We start from the raw sequence: 18122 nt of genomic DNA on the forward strand, positions 1-18122 counted from the left end.
GTGACCTCATGGCATCTAGGCCCAGTAGGGAGGCAGTCCTGTCAGTGCACCTCACGTGGTTCACTGTAGGCATTACTTGAGGTTCTTTGAAGCGTCCCTTCGACCCTTAGCTGCAGTCTCTCTCATTTCTTTTACTGTACCTCCGTTCATATTCAATTTGGCTTTCCACCCACTCTAAAAATTGTTTCCTAGTGCAACTGCGAGGTTTCCCTCCTGTTACACCTTTGAAACCGTCTTACTGTCAATTTCTCTTTCAGCGTTGAATGACCTCATAGGTCCCAGGGCTTGGCCTTTGGCCTAAATTCTGTTATCCTATCTATGGCATTTAAGGCGGTATTTAAGGCCTTGTCCATACGATCTGTTATCGCCCGGCTGCGTTGGTCCTTCAACCGGCTCCATCCCCCTTGGCATAATTGTTATGTCCACACTTGTTTGTAGGTGGATTGAATTGTCGTCTTGTTGGGCAGTAGCAAATGATTGGTAGCCAGGTACATGCACACACACACACACACACACACACACACATATATATATATATATATATATATATATATATATATATATATATATATATATATATATAATATATAATAGCCGCGTGCATGGTATTAATCGTTGATGTGTACAACATCATGAACAGAACGCATAAAATTTTAGTCTCTGTAAACAATGTTGTATAAAATAGGTATTGGGAAGCCTTGTGAATAAATACGATTCATATATATATATAAATATGTATATATATATATATATATATATATATATATATATATATATATATATATGTGTGTGTGTGTGTGTGTGTGTGTGTGTGTGTGTGTGGGTATTTATGCATTAACATGCATAAATGACATGTGTATGTCTGTGTATGTAAAAGAATATATATATATATATATATATATATATATATATATATATATATATATATATATATATATATATATATATATATATATATATGCGTGTATGTACAGTACATATACTCATTACGTATTTTTATTGTAACTGGCAGCATCGTCGCTTCGTGTCAGGCTTTACAGCACGGGGAACTACCGGTGAGTTTGCTCAACTACCGGTGTTGGAAGTTCGCAGGTTTTTCCCTACTTTTTGCACGATGCCACAAAAGACAGATGTGGAGGTAAGGGGGATGCAAAGGAAGGGGTACGGCGTAGGCTTTACTCCTCAACCTGATAAATTATTAATATTCTCACACTTTATATAAAAGTTATTCACTCTGTGTGTGTGTGCGATGAAAATATCACCGCCAGGCGCCAAGGAAATCATACAAGATCCATGAAATTTTGATCTTAGGTAAGAAAAAGACAAAGGGGCTTTACCGTGTCTTTCTTTTATCCAAAAAAGAGGCCAAGTTACCGTATTTATCAGACACAATGAGGCTTTTATAACTCCAAACGAAAAGACAAATACGCTACAACCAATGGGCTTTATACTTCACACTCTTGACTGAACTTTCCTTTGCTGTTTATTGTCGAAGACTGGATGAAATACTTTCATCCTTTTCCCACAAGATTAATTATTATGACTTTTAAGAAATCAAATTCGTCTCTGAGAAGGGAACATGTATAAATTGGATTTATCTTGAACCATGTAATTGAAACTTGACTGCAAATGTCACGAGGTTAAGAATGGAACATCCAGTTTTAAAACCACATATATTTTTACAAGTATGTACAGGAAAACAAAAGGGGAATGCTGTGAGTGACAAACAGGTGGGATTCCTTTGCGAGGTATTTAAAATATTACTAAGGGGGCATGCAGGGTCTGACAACTGTTAATAGAAGTGACATTTATCCTTGTTCACGCCCATGCCAGATGGTGTGACGATTGTTGGCGTTTTAAGCATATTTTAGTTCTGGATGATGATGTTGCAGCTCTGCAACGGACATGAAGTATTTCTTGAATAAATTACATTCGCACCAGCGACGAACATCACGGGAAGACCTAGAGTCTAGGGGGCTGACCTCGATGTTAGGTCTAGTCAGACTGCTAGACTGGAGAGCAATAGATTCCCAAACCAGAATGGCGAATGGAATTCTGTGGTCCGACACCCATTACCCCTGCATCGTCTCCACACCTGCTGAACACAAAGAGGGAGATGTGATTTCCAGGATAAATATTCGTCTTAAAAACGTCTGTTGTGTCAAGAAAGGCAAGGGATCTAAAGACAATTTGCATCCACTTAATGGAATGGGCTGAGGGAAAGACTTCTACTTCAAGAAATCACATTTGAGAATCAAACTAGATGCTCCAGGAGCAGATCTCCCTGAGAATGTATGGGGTCTTCTGGACGCGTGAACTTGTCCAGATCAATAAACAGGCAAATCCATAAATGGTACAAATAGTGAGTTTCATTACTTTTGTTGCGACTTAAAGGGGTCCTACTAGAGATCGGCAGGGGACGTTGTAGAGGGTGTTATGAGGTTTTGGCGGCGTGTGCAGGGCCACTTATGGTTGCTAGAGTGTTTGTGGCAATGTTTTTTTTATCTTGGATTTTGAAGCAGTCATTTGGGGGCTGATGTAGTGCTGTCAGTTTGTTTAATATGTTCCTGCTGAGTGAGCCAGAATTTTGGCGAGTAGTTGGACCGTGTTGGAGAAGTTTCAGTTTCCGATGTCTGCTGTTGCTGAAAGAACTTTTGAATAGGCAGAGTTAAAAGTGGAAGAACAAATGGGGCAAGACATTGGTGCTTTGCCTCACTCTCTGTATCTTTTATCTACATCTTCCTCCTTTGTCATGAAGTTACTCTCTCTAACCAGCTCTCTCCTCCTTATCCCTTCCATTTGATATTAGTTGCCTCGGAACAATCACTTGTGGCAAAGGTAAGAACTATGAGAATAAGGACAGAGTGTGCACAAAGGGATGAAATAACATTAAAGGGAGAAAGGATTGTTGAGGTTTAATCTCCAAATATTTAGAAGAATGACATCAAGTACGGGCTAACTTGAGATGGAATTTAGTGGAAGCCTGAAAAGGGCTGTTCAAACAAACACTATTCAAACATAGGCTGGCGGAATGGTACTTAAAACCAAATAAACTGAAATTGCATCCAGAACTAAGATTATATATATCATTCTAGTGTAATCTGTACTGATATAAAGACCTGAAACATGTTATGACAATGAAATTATATGTAAAATGTTTTGTCGATTTGAGAATAAACCTTGAAGATGAATATTAGGAGTCAGATGGAAGGATAGAATTAGAAATGATACCATAAGGAAATTAGGGAAGTTCCGTGTGTAGATGAGATAGTGATGACTGGGAAAGGGAGATGACTGAGACATGTCCTTCGCATGACCGTAGAGAGAGAATAGTGTGCATGGTAGTGTCACTGGGGCTTCTCTACGAATCAAAGGCGTTGGAAGAGAACCACGAGACGGCAGACTAGAGACGAGTGAAGTTTTGTGGAGGTAAAAGCGCGGGAAAGACATGAACCGCCGAAGCTCGAGGAGGCTCTTTGTACTGCAGTGTGTTGGAGGCGATGAAGATAATGATAATGATGATACTATATATATATAGCCTCGGAACATTCCAATGAAACCTTCTCTCTCTGCCCGAGACAAACTTAGAGTAGCCCTCTAACCTTCCTCGTATGGTTGATCGCCACAAAAGCAGGTCAAACATTTTGTCGATTCAAATAATACCAGGTCCATCATGCTTACGTAGGTAATCCCGATCAAAGCGATGCTCTTGTTTTTGCACTTACATATAAGATCCCTGGATTTGCAAGCGTTTGGTTCATGGTCCTCTTGCTCCATGACAGTTCATGAATGTCTACGGGTAAGCTCCCGAACTTTGTGGTTTAATGTACATGCTTCTTCAAACATTCCTTTATAAGAAACAGAGTTAGTTTAATTATTCACACAATTAGATTATCTTTAATTTTAGTGCTACGTGTTTATTCCAATACACCTCACCAGTAGAACAATCAAGTTCTGCAATTATTACCCTTCTTGTTAAGAGAAAAACTTCTGAGGACTTGCTGGAAATGACTCGTGATTTTCTTTGTGTCATGCCGCTTACAAGGCGGGAATTAGAGTCTTCAGAACTTAGAATTTAAAGTCTAAACTCTAAAGCAGTGGTACTTAACCTTTTTATTACCACGCCCCCTCCAAGAGCTGGTCCTTCCCTCCACGACCCCCATGCATCTATGAGTAAAACTCCCTCCCACATTTAAAGGAAAATAAAAAAAAAGGGAAAGAGAAAGGGTGTTTTTATTCTTAAGCCCAACGAGTCTAACTAGAGTAGTAGACTATAGGAAACTAACGTTACAAGGCGATACTTTTGCATTTTTTCATTCTTTTGTTGAGAGAATAAAAAGTATAATTATTCTCTTGTTAAGAGAATACAAATTATAATTAGAGAATTATTAAATTTTTCCCTAGAGCTCCCCCCCAGAAATTTCTGACGCCCCCTATGTGGGACCGCCCCCCGGGTTGAGAACCACTGCTCTAAAGCATTCATTAGGTAAACACAGGCTCAACTCTTTGTTATAGTACTCCTAATACAAAAGATTTAAATGGTATATGGGATCACTGCAAAGAAAACCACGAATCATTTGTTGCGAATCTAGAATTTCCAAGAGATGTATTGGAAATGGAAACAACGTTTCTTAAAAAGCTCTTTAAGTTCTTTTATTCAAAAGAATTAAATACACTACAACGAAAGTGGCACTTGCCACGAGTTTAGAGCCACATAAATAATTCTAACAATTATTAAAGAGAAATTAAATTAATTGCCATAAATGTGGAGGTCATCCTTTGTCCATCAAGCCTCTTAGAAGAAACCGCTCTGAAAAGGAATAAGCTGAAGTCAGGATATGCAAATGACATAGCACTAGTTTGGAATCATTTCACATGGCTACCGCTACGTAATGTTGACTGACAAAATTGACACTTTCTAGACTATTTCATACCTGAATATTGAAGAATAAAGGAGTGGGGCTGCCTCCTCTTGGCAAACCTTCTGGCGACGCGTGGTAGCCGAAGACGGCCCGGAAGTTATTTTGGCAGGCGCCAGTCTGGTTGAGGAAGGGTCAGACAAAAATGATTATCACGGTGCAGTCAGGAATGGAAGATCGTACATAACGTTCACAGACATGCAAATGTGTTGAAGACTTGCGTATATTTTTAGTATCTATTTACCTACCTATATATCTGCAGACATGCGTACACACACGTATATAAACACACACGCAAATATATATATATATATATATATATATTTTTATATATTTACCTATATATATATATACATATATATAAACACACACATATAATATATATATATATATATATATATATATATATATGTGTGTGTGTGTGTGTGTGTGTGTGTGTGTGTATGTGTGTGTGTTTGTCCTTGTTTGTTTTGACATGAAACATACGGGTACAATGGAGAGGCAGTTATGAAGTATGGTTATGGATGATGAGTAGCTGAGGACAATTAAAAGCTTTCACGATGAAAATGACGCCTGGTTTTGTGTAGAAGTGGGTCTTGAGACGAGACGGTAGTATACCTCCAAGGCTGTTCAGTATCTTTATGTGTGGAGTGACGCGATAAGTCAGAGAGAGGATGGAAGGTAAAAATGGTGCAGAGAATTGGGATAGGAAGATGAGTCATAATATGAGATGGAATGATTGGAAATAGTGATTAAAAACTGAAGAAATTCTAGAAAGAGGGGTTAGATTTGTCTGAAAAAAAAGGAGAAAGAGGGAGCAAATGAAAAAGAAAGGCTTTGAGGGTAAACAAAAACCAGGAATATGGTGCGATGGATATTAACATGGATGACTGAAGAATAGAATCAGTTGATTTGGATTAGTATCTGTAAATAATTATAACTGATGATGGCAGATTGAGAGAAAAAGTGAGTTCCCTGGGTTTGATCCCGATGTGAGCCAGAAATTTATATGTATATTAATATATATCGACAATAAGCCATTTCCCATAATATAGGTTGGGGAGGAAATAGATAAAATCAAGACAATAGTGTCTGCCATATACCTAAATTACAAGCTGATTCAAGGATAATATTCTCTCTCTCTCTCTCTCTCTCTCTCTCTCTCTCTCTCTCTCTCTCTCTCTCTCTCTCTCTCTCTCTCTCTCATATAATAGAGCACACTGATTGTATCTAAATGAGATTTTTTAACAATGACGACACTGAAATTGAGCACACGAATCAGCTCAGACCATCTGGGAACACTAGCAGGTGAGTAAAGGGAGCTTGCAGGAAGCGATAGTATCACCTGGTAGGTCTTATAGTCCTGGCAGAGGAATCCATAGACGGGAGACCCAGCGTGGATGGAATCGATGTAGTGCTTGATTGCGCGAGTGTGGTGGCAGATGTTTGGCCAACCTGAAAATGAAAAAAACATTTTTATTTTTCGCTTGACACTGTTGATTGTTTTTACAGTTCGTTTCTTGAACGATAAAATTCAGTGCCATACGAAGTGAAAAACCGTCTTGGTTTTTCCTCTGCGTACACATATTGTGTACGGAGGTGCTGATAAATTTTGGATTTTTTAATAATCAGTACTATGAAATTGTACATGTTTATATTCCTTAAAAGTATCCTGCTGACTGAACTTCTAGTATTTTTTATTTATTTGTTACAAAATATTATTTATGTTACAAAAAGTTAATATGAAAATGATGACATTGGCGCATTAACGAGTCATTACTTTTTCAAGAAAAACTCAAAAAAGGTAATTAAAAGCATCACAATTCAAGAAACTCAGTAACAAAGTAAATCAAAAGAGGCTTAAGATATTATCACATTTTAAATCTTGGCCGCTCTTAAACCTAATATGATAGAACGGAAATCAGTTATCACTTGGAAAGAACATTAGATAGCAGCCTATTAACAACAACGCTTCATGGCGTAAATAGCTTTCTATGAGCAATAAACAATGGCCATTGTGCTGTGCCTTTGATCATATCAATTTCTTTCGGTGGAAAGAGGACTTAAACCACTCACGTAAGAGAAGAGAATCGAAAATGAATTCTCCAATGAGGGGTCGGCAGCCGGGCTGTTCTCCACCGCCGTTGACGTAGAAGTCCAGATGACCGTGAGGAGTCGTGTATCCAATGTGGCCTGTCACTGCGCACCCTGAATTCGTGTGGACGTTGTCTACGAACATGGCATCGCTGGGATCCAAACGCAGGCTGTCAGTTACACACTCGAAATTGGGACCAGCTGGGTCAAGCCCTGAATAGGGGAAGAAAATGAAGAATGTAAAGCTAAAATAACCTAAAGCTAAAATAACCCAAAAATAAACTTCAAAAAAGACATCAGAAATACTAAAGTAGAGCGGGAAAGGGAAGAGGAATGTAAGTACGTCATAGGCTGCGAATTGGCAATGCAACCTGTTGTTGATCCTTAGATGTATGATAAGCTGCGGAAATCTCAGCAAGTGACATAATTCACCCACCTGTGATTCTGGCGATGCCTGGGAACAGGTGCCCAGCAACTCCGGAGACGTGGGCGCCCATACTGAATCCGATGAGGTGAACTTGGTTGCCAGTGAACCCTGGATAGGATCTCTGGAAAAGGGTGCATTAAACGACAACGTTCATCAGAGAGAGAGAGAGAGAACATAAATATTGTTTTGTAATACTTATGTCGTTTTGTCTTGCAGTGGACGAAAGAGACAGATTAAAGTCTTTTACCAACAGTTACTAGTATCAGTGTTTCCTTATGAGATAAAAAAAACGTTTAATAGAGAACTAATACTTCTGGACATTTAGGAAATAGCTTTTGCAGAGGCGAAGTTTAGAATTAACAGATAAGAATTAAACTTTTCTCCAGAAGAGTAGGCTAACACTTGAATAGGGTTCAAAATCTGTTTGGAGTAAGAGATTCAAGCTTTTATACAGTACAGGTTCGCCGCTATCTTTAAATTTCATATCCAGGATATCGGTGAAACTCGTGTCCAAAAATACCAGGGAATCGGAAAATGAAGAGTCATTTCATAATCACAGACGTTGCATTTTGCTGGTAGTTGGTTTAGAGTGAGCTGTCCTTACCCCAGTATGGTCCCTTCTCAAAAGGCGGCTGGAGTAAGGGACCTGCTGTGGACCTGTTTTCTACACACCAACAGAGTCGTTGCTTTTGCATTTATAATATGTACAAACCTGTATAAAGGTGAGAAACTCTGCCAGTCTCCTCCCAACAAGAGCCGTGTGGAGGGCTGCTGTGGTATAGTCAAGCCTCGAAAAATTCGACCAGTCAACCAGGAGGATGTTCATGGGCGCCTGTAACAACATTAGCAGCATTAATCGTTTTCCGCTCGAATTCCAGTCGTTATGTTTTGATAAAGAAACATTCCGTTTAAATATAACTGATGCGGGTTCGGGGATCCTGCTACCCGTCATCATGACTGTCTGCAAATATACTTTCTTCAAGAGCAAAGGCCAGTGGACAGAGCAATCTAATGCCCTTTTCTAGCCCAAACCTGGCAATAGGATGAGTCTTAACCACAAAGAAAAAGATTGATCTACCTGTTGAAAGAGGAAAGGTTACAAGAGTCAGAGAAAACTGAAGCAGACAGAGAAGTAGCGTGGAAGCAGGGGAAAGAAATGGTCAATGGCAAGTTGATCTACCCAGTATTTAATTTCTTTCTGTTTCTTTACTTCCAGGTACTATTTCAGTCTTGATCAACCAGGGGACTGTCTCTCTGTTCTACCTTAGTTTAGTTACGCTAAGCCCTCTCTCATTCTAGACAGGAATGCACTCAGGCTGACGTAAATTCGAACCTTAGCTTGCAGAGCTTTTCTTAAATCGTGAATCCAGTCTGTCTCGGTGGTGCTTTCCGTCCAGCCATGCGTTATGACTGTCAGGGGAAGATTAGCGTTGAACCCTGCTTCATTTAGGACTCTTGTTTCACCGACCGATATTGGCACCCCTGCTGTTCCAGCCGGCGAACTGGAGGGGAATATAATAATAATAATAATAATAATAATAATAATAATAATAATAATAATAATAATAATAATAATAATAATAATAGTAATAATAATAATAATAATAATAATAATAATAATAATAATAATAATAAAAATAATAATAAAGTGCCTCTCCATCTTAAAAATCTTAAGTTGGAGAAGCTTTGTAAAATGAGTGAAATCTCCTGAAGACCAGAGTAATATATATATATATATATATATATATATATATATATATATATATATATATATATATATATATATATATATAATATATATATATTTGTATAATCTCATAGTATCATTACTAAAATTAATTTTTAAAAACGAATAGCGCATATTCATTCTTACGTTATATAAATAGATGGTTAACACTTCATACATGGGAAAAATGAATATTTTTTTGCACTCGCTTTGTAACAAGGAACAGTTGACATTTATTCTTACAATGTAGAACAGGGCAATTGGCACTTCTTATGATAAAAAAAGAGACAGTAAAACTTTGTCATGGTGCAAAAATGGACAGCCAACATTTCTTGACAGCTGTGATTTTACAAAAATGGACTTTTGACATTTTCAATGTGTAAAAATTTGATGATTAGCTTTTGTTTTGGTGTAAAAACAGACAGTTTCCTGTTAAACTCTAGCGCTGCAAGAAAGGACAGTTTACTTTCTTGACAGTGCAAAGACGATCATTTGAAAAATGCAACATTTCTTACGGTGTAAAAAGAGTAAAAGTGATGCCAAATTTGGGCAGCTGTAGAAAGCTTCTTGTCCCTCCAGGAAGTCCGGGCAGAACCTGACACTCACAGAAACCAACGTCCTCAACTGTTCAGAGATAGAGAGAATCTTCAGTGACTAGATAATAATTTCAGCTAACACATTTTCTGTCATAAACGACTCTATTGTCACTAAAATTCATAAGATCTGTAAAAACTGCTCTTTTCTTGAGCGTGCAAATCACCTCTTTGGCTTTCTCCAATTTTTTTTCTTCCAAGAGGCCTTGACTAGGAACTTTTCATATAGTATTCCTTGGTGTTTTATTTCTTTTGCAGCCTGTCCTCAAGAAAGAAGACTTAGTCCCCTGAAAAGTCATTTTTATGTCTTATGCTGCAAATGGGATCTTTAAAAACTCTCATTACTCATCTCAGCTGTCCAACTCCTCTAACTTTGCTTTGCTCTAATTTTCCCTTCTCATTTAAAATCAGAGCCTTCGGATAAGCCCAGTAGAATAAAAAAAAATGCAACTCAGTTGTACCGTTAAATACTTTATAGTACTACAACGACAGCTACAGTTACTACTAATGATAATTATAAAATGCAGCGTTTCCATTTATATTCATCTATTTCTGCTTGTAACAGTAAACAGTAACCTATCCTAATTCAACTTAATTTAAACTAACTTAACCTAAATTTACCTTAATAGACTGTAATATCAGAGGGTAAAATGATCTGGGGTTGGCATTACATCCAGCCTTTGGTTTACGATAATTGCATCATGATACATTTTCTTGGGACATATTTGTCAAGTTAACACTAAAATAAGCACGACGTGATTTATATTCTACCAATACCAGAAAACATTAAGTGAAAACTTCGAATCTAAATAGAAACAAATAGGGAAAGTTTTTATTACTAATTTTATGACCCAGATGCACTCAACAAACTCTTAGTCTTTTAGTGTGACAAGGTTGATTAAATATTCGATTTCTGTGGAAAGGAACTAAAACAGGAAATGTTAGGATAGAAATAGGGAATGCACAAATAGATGTGGGATAAGCACGAATCAAAATAGGAAATGCATGAATAATAAAATGGCAAATGTGGAAAAAAAGTTAAGTATATCTTAGTTTAACCAGACCACTGAGCTGATTAACAGCTCTCCTAGGGCTGGCCCGAAGGATTAGACCTATTTTACGTGGCTAAGAACCAACTAGTTACCTAGCAACGGGACCTACAGCTTATTGAGGAATCCGAACCACATTATAGCGAGAGACAAATGTGGAAAAAGAAATAATGAAAACATGAATTAAGCAGAAAGAACACGAATCAAAATGGGAAATGCGGGAACCTAAAAGAAATGTGCATCAGTTAAAAGAGAATCGAGTCTCGTGACTTGCAGTTAGCTCTGGAAAGGAAAACTGTACCTTATATGACTTAATTCTTTAAACGCACGGCTTTCTGGACGTTATTTCCTGCCTAAACGCTAATCACTAAAATGATTTCGTTCACTCACTTGGCGGAATCCTCTTGGCGAACAGCCGCTGAGGCTCGACGATCCTCCAGAACACCATCAAAATGCAAATCAGCGGCAGGCGCCCCATTCTGATTTCACCTTCTGCAGGAGAGTAAAAAAATATATGTTTCAGGAAAATGACCCTTATGGCGTTACTTTCATACTGACCTTGATGTTTAGGGTTTGTTCCTAAAGAGGAAATTTGCCTTTTCGCTCCGCCAGAGTTGTTTCAGGTCAGCTATTATTGATAACAGGTAAAAAAAATGGTTACATGTTCTAGAGTTAACTTAGTTGGTTTGTTACTTTCATGTTAATTCCGTTCATCGTATTTTTGATATTTTAGTTTTGCTCGAAAAGAGGAACTTATATACTCTTTTTGCTTATTTGTTTTAGCCTGCAATCGAAAAAAAAACAAGGGTTTATGTTAAATCTTTCAGAATTAATGGGGTACTTTTCTCAGTTTATGAAACTCTCGTTTAGTGGAATTTTATGCTTTGCACAAGAGGACAAAGGTGCCACTTTCTGAAAACCTGTAGCTTATGAGGACAATGAGTGGTTACAAGTAAGACTGCTTAGATCCCATTCGACATCACTTAAAAAAAACTTATTTGGAAATTTTGATTTTCTCTGCGTCCGTTTTTTTAGTTCTGATTTTGAGAGGAGAAGATACCCATTGAATCATTTAGACTTGTTTCGTATTTAAATTAAATAGTGTGTGTGTGTGTTTTTTTTTTTTTTTGCAAGTGGATCAGGTATGGAAGTAAGAGTGAATGAAAGAACCTGCAGTCAGTAAAACAGCCCAAAGCTATCCTTAAAAAAGGCAAAAACAAACAGGGTCATGTTTTTTTTTCCTTGGGCCTTGTTGAGAAGGGAAAGGAAAACGTCCTCGATGCCACCGCCCAGCGCCAGGTCGAATGTGAGGTTAAAATCTACTTCACGTTTTGTGTCCGATGTTGCAAAACGTAGACTCGTAACCAATTAAGATCTATTTGTTTCCCCCTTTTCCTCTTTTTTTCCTCATTGTTTCCTTTTATAAAGTACCAGAGAACAATAAAGTATCAAACTGGTAAATTATCCAATTAACAATGAATGAGAAGTAAAAGAAAAAAGAAATAAAAGAAGCATTATGAGCGTTCACATATGAGTGAATATTTAGTTCTCTCATATTTAATCATTTTACAATTTATCTTTTGACGCTCCCATCATTACCTTTTGTAAATATATAGCGTAAAAGTAATCATAAGTGTATCCAAGATTTATCGTATTAAGGCTATATGAACCTAAAGTTCCACTTGTACTTTGTTGTACTATCTATGACAATTTTAAGACCGACATCCACGGGGTTAACTGGTCTTTTGGTCGCGGGGCAGTAGCTTGCGTGGGCGAGCTTTCAGGACCTGATTTCTAAAAGGCCTGGAGAGCTTCATGTCGGATTTAAAACTTTTAAGCCTCTAATATTTCAGCCACTTTATGTGTAATGTTAGGTTAAGTAAGTTTAGGCTACATCACGTTTAAGTAACTGTATTTAATATAGGGTGGGAGAGCTATGACTTGTAGCCAAAACGGCTTCAGCAAATCGATTCTTAAAACACGATATTTTTCTTCGCTAACAACTATTTGAGTTTCTGTTTGATAAAATGCAATATTGCGAATTTTTTTTGACGCTATTTTGCGGTCAATGTCAAAACAGTGTATGATAAACTTGCTGACACATGACATAATGTAGAAAATAAAAATTTAAGAAGTCATCTGCTATTAAGCTCTATTGTTTTACAGTAACCGAGACACATCAGCGCAGTTCCCAGTGCAACTTTACCAAGCCCTACCCCATCCCCATCCCCCATCTCCGACCACCCCCCACCCCACCCAACAACAGGTACCGGGCTCATCATTTTCCCAACATCAGGCCTTTCCCATGATGTCTGGAACGCCCGTTACGGTCATAACTTTATTGACGATATAAAAAGGTCATTATCTAATTTTACCATAAAATCGTGCTTGCATGCTTGAAAATGATACTCATTCAGTGTCAAAGTCTCCCTAAAAGTGATCATTCTTCGGTGATTTAGTTTCCCAGAAAATGATAGTCATCTGGTCTTCAAGTTTCGCTGGAAAGGATAATTATCCAGTATCCAAGTTTCTCAAAATTATATTTATCCGATATTTAAATTCTTCTGAAATTGATAATTATCCATTGGTAAAGTTTTTTCAGAAAGCAATTATACGGTGTTCAACCTTCCCTGAAAATAATGATTTTCCAGTGTCCAAGTTTTTCTGAAAAATAATAATTGTCCCTTGGCCAAGTTTTTCAGAAAACAATAATGATCCTCTGTCCAAATTTTCTGGAAATAATAATGATCCAGTGTGCATTGTAAATAATAATAATGATATTATTTTATGATTATTTTAAAAAGATATCCAGTTTCCTTGAATCGAAATACTCGGTGAATACTACATGCATAACCACACAGTGAAATCGCTTGTAAATGATCGTGTTTTTTAGACATGGAGAATGATAAAAATACGTATTGAAATCTTGTTTTCGAGGAAATTGGTCATTAGCAAATATATCAGTGAAAAATATTAATCTCATCTGTTTTTTTTTTATTTTACAGGTAATACGTATGGTAAATGATAATAAAATCTGATGCACTCTAGAAAAAAACAAGACACTGAACTCGTATGATTATTTTCAAGCACAATGCGCAGTGATATTGCATAATGGCGTTATTATTCTGTGGCCTTTGGCGAAAGCAACATTGCCGATGCAACAAGGTCAGTAGCTAATGGCTACATCACGACAACTTGTCAACGGCAAAAACCATTGCTTGGAGAGTCCTTGGCGACACGACACGGCGAGCGGCCATGAGTATATATTATTAAATAAAGGTTGCATTTGAGTCGAATTCTAGCTAATCGTGATAAAAACGACACCTATTAAGAAGAAATGGATTTCGGACCCATTCTGGTAAAATGGTTCGTGACGCATTGTTTTCGGTCAATAATTCGTAAAAAAGTCTGCACTTCAAAATGAAGCAGAGATGACAGTCGCAAAACACGTCCCATGAAAACATTATGGAAAGGATAAACACAAATATACCCAAGTCTTAGTTATAACGCCCTGAGTTACATTTTTTTTTTTATAATCTACTGCAGTACAAAAGCATTTTTAGTTTAAGGTCCCAATGCAGTTTTCGTCATTTTTATTTAGCCTTGGTCATCCCTGGTCAAGGAAGGGTATTCAGGAGGTAGCATATACTCACGCATTTCCTGCACTCACTATCAGTTTGCGGTTTATTATTTCTCCATAATTCAAACTGAAGAACAACGCGCACACACGCTTATTATATATATATATATATATATATATATATATATATATATATATATATATATATATATATATATATATATATGTATGTATATATATAGTGTGTGTACACATAAATAAATAAATAAATAAATAAATATATATATATATATATATATATATATATATATATATATATATATATATATATATATATATATATATATATATATATATATATATTCAGTCGACGACTCTCCTGAGATACTCAAGTCATCATACATGTCAGGTTACTGACCCTTTTAATTTTGACCAGAAAAAATCATCAGCAAACCTTTAGAAGGCAGATAGAACCAGACGAAAGCAGTATCAAGCAGTTGCATGTGGGTGCAAGTGAAAGTCGAAACGCTCCTGCCCACCGGGCAAGTTTACAAGTGTTACTTAAGAAAATGAGTTCCCGTCTCATGATGACTCTTGGGGTCACGGCTCGAAAAGGTTTGGGTCAAGAAATCGTCAGATCAATTACGTGCAGCAACGGATACACGTCATATTTTCTTCCTGGAATTTTCTAATTACTTTATGTCACCGTAGCATCACGTTCAGTAAAAGTTACTCAGTGCGGGAGTCACGTGAAATCTGAAGCATCTTGGGTTGGTCAGTGTTATATGGGTGTCTTTTGGTGGACACTGTGGTTGCAATAGACTACTTTCCTTTAATGGACATTTTTTATAAGTTCTCTTGTAACCACAATGACCAAGGTGGATTTTATTGCCGTCTTCATTCCAGTAACCTCAACCTTTCCTCTCATGCTTATGGTCATTTTGGGGATAATTCAAGTCTCATTTTTTTCTAGGATACTCACTGGATAATATACATAAATTCTTACATTTTCTGAAGGCAAATGCCAGTTGGGGGTGCTTGCCGATGCCCTTTTTTTAGCGTAGGTCCAAAGAAGACCCGAAAAGAAAGGAGGAAGACATCTTGGGGAGTGGGGTGACACTCAAGAACGAAAGAAGCCAAGGACTTGAGTTGAAGGATGTCAGGAACAGTAGAAGCTGAAAGAATTCTGAAGCTGAGCAACCGGAGGAACGAATCAGTCATTCAAACTTTCGAGGTGACTAATATGCACATCTTATGAGAAAATACCAACAGTTAAATAACTCGTTAAATATCATTTCTTTGCATCCCTCACCAGCAACCGCGTTTTCTGATAAACCTGAACCGCCGGGAGACCCAACTTTAAATAAGATTGCAAATTGTGATGTGGTTGGTCGAAATGCAAATGTAAGCAATGCAAATAATACACTTACTTGAATGTAAATAAAGGCTTGCAAGCACTTGAGTTTGTTAGTTTTTAGCGCAAATATTAATCACAAATAAAATTAAAATTATTATGAAAATAGCCCATTTAGAAAAGTGGATGGTTATGGACGTTACTTCATATAGAATTAACCATTAATAATATCATCAGAATTGTGCAAGAGTAACGCGGAATTTGCATCAGAACTTTACAACAAAATAAGAAAATTTCATATGATAAAACCCAAGGTTAAACTCAGTAAGACCAAAAATTCAGTCATTCGAACCTTTTTTTTTTATCTTTTAAGCAAACAATTCAAACGAATTAAAATGACTCGGGTCGCCAGTAGCCGCTGGGACCAGTATCGGCCTCAATTTTTTAGCTACAGAGTCTGGTAACCAGTGTCCAGAACAATAAATACTGGCCCTCCGCTTCAATTAGGATGCAGATCTAAAAAGCCGGATATTCCTCTCCAGCCAATGGGCTATTTCATATCAAGGCTCATGGCTCAAGTCAGGCTGCCTTGTCGTGAAATAATAGAGCTTTTCAGTCTACACAGGAATATTATTCGCACTGAGTTCTCTCTCTCTCTCTCTCTCTCTCTCTCTCTCTCTCTCTCTCTCTGAAAATTAGCAGTGTCATCAAAAGTATTGGCAAACTTCTTTTTGAGCTGATATAAATATGAAATTATTCGTAGTTGCTGTATCTATCAGTGATAGATTAGCAAGTTTTCCTGAAAGAAACAATTGAAACAGTGTCCCTGCCTCACCCCATTAAGAAGGAATGTCCCCAGTTATCATGACAACGCAACTTTGAACCTTGTTTTCAAAGCAGGGACCGTTGGACCGTGACATTCAGTGTCTCTTTTTAGAACGAACCCGGAGACAACAAGAAAAAGGAAAAATAGGCAACGAGCCTTGTACTCCGTGTAATGTTTCAATCAGGAAACATCATACAAACTGCTTTTACGCGTCACTCTGGAAAGTAACATAATTTGGTAGATGCGCACTACCGTTATGGTAATGTTTCGCGAATAATACAATATCCGAGTCATGGAAAGCATCCCGCTGTAATCTGAGACTAATTTTTGAGGTCTGACCTTGACCATAGATCCTTTATTGCGTGTGTCCACCGCTTCCTATTCATTTGACATATTTATAGCTGACTAATATAAAATTCGAGATCTTGGCCCTGACTTTAACTTTTAACCTTTAAAGTTCCAATTGGTAAGATTATTATGGCATTGCCATTATAATCAGTCAGCGCGGAAGGCCTGTGACAAGTCTGTAGCCGGTTCAGATGTTTGTTAAATCCTCGAAAAACTTTGTTGTTTATATTGTTTTGGGTTCCATGGCTAATATATTAGCCAAATTTCACCAAGATCTGCCTACTTGTTTTTGAGATATCATACCAACCTCTCTCTCTCTCTCTCTCTCTCTCTCTCTCTCTCTCTCTCTCTCTCTCTCTCTCACACACACACACGCGCGCGCGCTAAGCAATACCACCGTCCTTCCAACCTCGTTGTTAGAGGCACAAATGATAAGCCAAAGCTAAAAAAAAAAAAAAAGACAATAGCAAAAGCAAATTTGAAATTTAAAGGCATATTTATGTCTCTCTGTGCCAAGTTCTGATCAGATTGACTACAAAATATTCTCCTCAGCCATGCAACCGTAGATCTGGTAAGAACTTGCATGCTATAAATGGCCTGAAGGTGAGTATACGAATGGCCTTGGATTTCCTGTCTAATATCCTGCTTCGATTGCGAAAGGTGTGGACACACTGCTGGCAAAAAGACGTTTAAAACTGGCTTTAGATAATTGTAGGATACAGAATTGTTCTAAAAACAACGCTCATACTATGCTAGCGATCTCAAGATTTTTAGCAGATATGGGCTACAAGTATCGAATTTTAGCTGTCAAGAAATCTGGAACTTTCATAAGTTTACCTTTAGCAATAGAGAACAATGATCTTTTGCGGAAATCGAAAATTGTTAATTTGCACTTAAAATAAATATAGTTATCAACAGAAAATGCACTGTAACAGCTAGGCATAAGGAAGCCGTTGCATTGCACTGCAAGTCACCATAATCTTTGTTTACACCTGGAAATTAAAAGGAAAGAAGTGCAACAGACAAACTGGAACGTACTTTGCGCGCCAAGATTACCTTCATAGATTGTAGTTCATGGTTTTGCGAACTGTTTGCTTTGCCTAAGAAAAAATAAATGAATACCAAACCCAGCATTTCTGAGGGTCATAAAGACTCGAGCTGGTTTCATAAAAGTTGTGGTGTTTCTCAGCTCTTGGCGATTACGTG

General features: G+C 37.4%; 1 protein-coding gene across 8 annotated transcripts in view; it reads right to left on the reverse strand.

Moving 5' to 3' along the window:
* Positions 1-1659: 1659 nt before the first annotated feature.
* Positions 1660-18122, reverse strand: part of LOC136832197 (endothelial lipase-like) — a 38003-nt gene continuing 21540 nt past the window's right edge. For 6 of the 8 annotated variants that reach the window (XM_067093007.1, XM_067093002.1, XM_067093003.1 and 3 more), the window contains exons 2-10: positions 11199-11300; positions 9682-9790; positions 8774-8942; positions 8153-8272; positions 7450-7561; positions 6996-7226; positions 6265-6374; positions 4935-5039; positions 1660-2095 (exon numbers count right to left, since the gene is read on the reverse strand). In XM_067093007.1, the coding sequence (XP_066949108.1) occupies positions 2000-2095; positions 4935-5039; positions 6265-6374; positions 6996-7226; positions 7450-7561; positions 8153-8272; positions 8774-8942; positions 9682-9790; positions 11199-11286 (1140 nt within the window). In that variant the 5' untranslated portion in view covers positions 11287-11300 and the 3' untranslated portion in view covers positions 1660-1999. Of the gene's footprint in view, positions 4811-4934; positions 5040-6264; positions 6375-6995; positions 7227-7449; positions 7562-8152; positions 8273-8773; positions 8943-9681; positions 9791-11198; positions 11301-18122 lie in introns of all 8 variants that reach the window. The other 2 variants (XM_067093008.1, XM_067093009.1) reach the window with 1 other exon arrangement.

The sequence above is a fragment of the Macrobrachium rosenbergii genome, chromosome 49 (genome assembly GCF_040412425.1).
Source record: "Macrobrachium rosenbergii isolate ZJJX-2024 chromosome 49, ASM4041242v1, whole genome shotgun sequence".
Lineage (NCBI taxonomy): Eukaryota > Metazoa > Arthropoda > Malacostraca > Decapoda > Palaemonidae > Macrobrachium > Macrobrachium rosenbergii.